This window comes from Miscanthus floridulus, chromosome 14, assembly GCF_019320115.1.
Source record: "Miscanthus floridulus cultivar M001 chromosome 14, ASM1932011v1, whole genome shotgun sequence".
Lineage (NCBI taxonomy): Eukaryota > Viridiplantae > Streptophyta > Magnoliopsida > Poales > Poaceae > Miscanthus > Miscanthus floridulus.
In genome coordinates this window covers 59,518,711-59,521,593 of record NC_089593.1, presented here as the reverse complement: position 1 = coordinate 59,521,593, position 2,883 = coordinate 59,518,711, and the positions used below count along the sequence as shown (strand labels likewise).

The 2,883-nt window shown below is 43.8% G+C and overlaps 1 protein-coding gene across 1 annotated transcript; it reads right to left on the bottom strand.

Moving 5' to 3' along the window:
* Window positions 1-793: 793 nt before the first annotated feature.
* LOC136503511 (obtusifoliol 14-alpha demethylase-like) lies at window positions 794-2,446 on the bottom strand. The gene is made up of 2 exons (XM_066498567.1): window positions 1,961-2,446; window positions 794-1,786 (listed from the first exon to the last, which is right to left on the bottom strand). Exons 1-2 carry the CDS (start codon window positions 2,441-2,443, stop codon window positions 794-796), a joined length of 1,476 nt encoding a protein of 491 aa, XP_066354664.1. The 5' UTR covers window positions 2,444-2,446.
* Window positions 2,447-2,883: the final 437 nt, after the last annotated feature.

Sequence of the window (2,883 nt, the reverse complement as noted above, 5' to 3'; positions counted from 1 at the left end):
GGCCTGATTTTCTGCACTGGAGACTGGAATCGGAATTCGATATTCAAGGGGTGCAAGCGTGCAACCATGCATGGAGATGCAGAGAGATGTGTAGTTGGAATCTAGAGATGGCTTCTCTGCGGCTGCAAGTGAAGCAAAATGACTACAGCGTGGGTGCGATGCTTTGGATTTGGGGGGTGCAAATGAGGTGGAAAATCAGGATTAACAACTGATTTTCACTTTTTCCCTGGGTGCAGCTGCACCCACGAGTGACAATATGGATCCGCCCAGCTTCGCTCTGATGGTAAGGGATGCCACTGTTGGTGAACGGGTGCGCAATTCTGGTGGTGACAGTTGCAAAGGAAGACAAATTGCTACATGATTGAGCCATCGATGGGTTAAATGATAATGACACATGGATGGATATATAAAACTGCAAGCTTATGATCAAACGATGAAGAATAATTGTGGTGATGTCGCTCGTTATGAAAGTAGCTTCATAGTAATAAATGATTTTTGTGGCCTTCATTTATATAGGTTATATAGACACGTCGACCGCTGTCGATTTACAGTAGGAAAATGTGACCAATTTTAACACATTGTATTAGAATTTAGAACACTTGATACATAAGGCACAGGCCAAAACCATATTATAACTCACATATAACTCAATGAGCCAGAATGTTATAACATTTGCACACATCACTACTTACTATTTGTATCTATCCCTTCTTATACATATACAGACATGGAGAGATGCAGAAGATGATGATACAGAAGCAAAGCAAGCAACCATGCACCGAGGTGCTAGTAGCTAGGCAGCTGCCACCCTCCTATAAGCCACCATTACTTTTCCTTTGGGCGATGCCACTAGCTTGCTCCAGTCTGTCTCAGGGAAAGGAGACTCCAAGTTGAGCTCAAAATTTCTAAGCAAATAGCTCCATATCACCTTGATTTGCATATACCCAAATGCTTCCCCGACACAGCTATGCCTTCCACCACCAAACCCTGTGAAAGAGAACTTGCCACCAACTTTGTCTTCCTCTCTATTCAGACTAAACCTGTCCGGGTCATACACACCAGGGTCCTTGTAGATGTAGGGCAGGTAGTTGTTGAACAGTGCAGGGCTTACAAGCGTGTGCCCTCCCGGAATCTCATACTCAGCGCCGTCTTTGGTGCGCAGCGTGAAGCTCTTGTGCACCTTGCGAAGAAACACCGGTAACAAAGGGTGCATACGCAGGGCTTCCTTGATGCAATGGCGCAGGACATTCATCTGTAGCAGCGCGTTGTAGTCTATCCGGTCCCCATGTGTCCTAGTGATCTCCTTTTGCTCCTCAATGGCTGCTGTCAGCCACTTGCCATTGGTGAGCAGGCGAGCTCCGGTCCAGGTGCTAGTGACGGAGGTGGTGTGCTTTCCAAGAAAGAGCAGCATGATGGCGAGGCCAGTGACCTCCGCTTCGGTTGTGGGGCGGCCGTCCTTATACCTAGAATCTATTAAATTCTGTAGAACATCCCCTTCGGTCCGGTTTGAGCTCTTGCGTGATCTCATGACCTCAGTGAATAGCTTTGAGAGCTTGGCCCGTGCTCTGTCACGCCGGCGGTTCGTCGGAGTTGGGGCGTAAGGGAACAAGACGCTGGCTAGACTCATGCCGCCGTTGAGCTCTCGAAACAACGTGTGGACCTCGTCAAACATGTTCTCCCGGATCTCCCTCCCAAGAAGGCATCGGCTTGAGATTAACATGAGTAGTTGCTCAAACTCATGTTTTAAATCAACTACACCCTGCTGGCCCCATGTTGCAAAGTAATCCTGTACACGTCATCGTTCATTCAAAAATTAATTAACAACAACTCTGTCGTCGTCAGTTTAGATTAATTATTAATGCCTCTTTCATTTCATGTAGCTATTATGTAGAAGCAACAAATTAACATGTACGAGTAGTAAAAAAAAGAGCTAGTTAGGTAGGGATACATGCATACTGACCTCTACTTCATGAAGCATTGGATCCATGTAACTTCGTAGCTTTGAAAGTTTCAGTGCATCATTGTGGAACCGCATCTGCTCATTGCGGGTGGCGAGATCTACGCCAAAGCCAACCTCTTTGCCAATCATGGGCACAATGAAATCCAGCGTATTACCATGACTAATCTCTGACTCTAACCCTTGAAAAAAATGATCCAAGACCTCAGGCCCAACTAAGAATGTTATGTTCACTCTGAAGAATCTTAAAGTGAACACACTCCCCAACGCTCTATATTGGTCATGAACCATTGCTTGCAGACCCTTGGTAAGGCCAACATGCACAAGTTTTATTAGAGAAGCACCATTCACAACTGGTGGACGAGCCCTATTACATACTGGCTGAAACGTAGCCTTTCTTCCGGTTACAATAATCTTGGTCACTACTTCGGTGATGAAAATAACAACTACGGTAGTAACCCATATGGCAATATTTGTCAAATCCATGCTGCTATAACAAATAGTGGTGGAGCCAAATACACTGCAGCTTGGCAAAAGGATATGCTGCAAGAATAATATGAAAAAATGCGTTGGAATTGACATCAAACCATCTTGAAAGTATATTGGACATGAATAGTGAAATAATAAAGCAAATATATATAGGGAAATAGGTATTTAATTTGCTAGGAAGCCACATAAAGATATTATATATATACATATGGATCAAATCGTTAGGGTTCAGTTTTTGGAAAACTGTCAGGTATGCACTAGGAGTCTCTCATCAATGACTAAGGTTATTGCATCAGTAATATCAAAGGCAAATATGACATCTTTTGCGAAAAAGGCAAATATGACATTAAATACTTAGCTTCCAACCAGTATTTTTCTTTTGGTGTAGGAAATCGGGTACCTTTTTGAGATAAAGTTTAAATGCTGGATCGCATGGA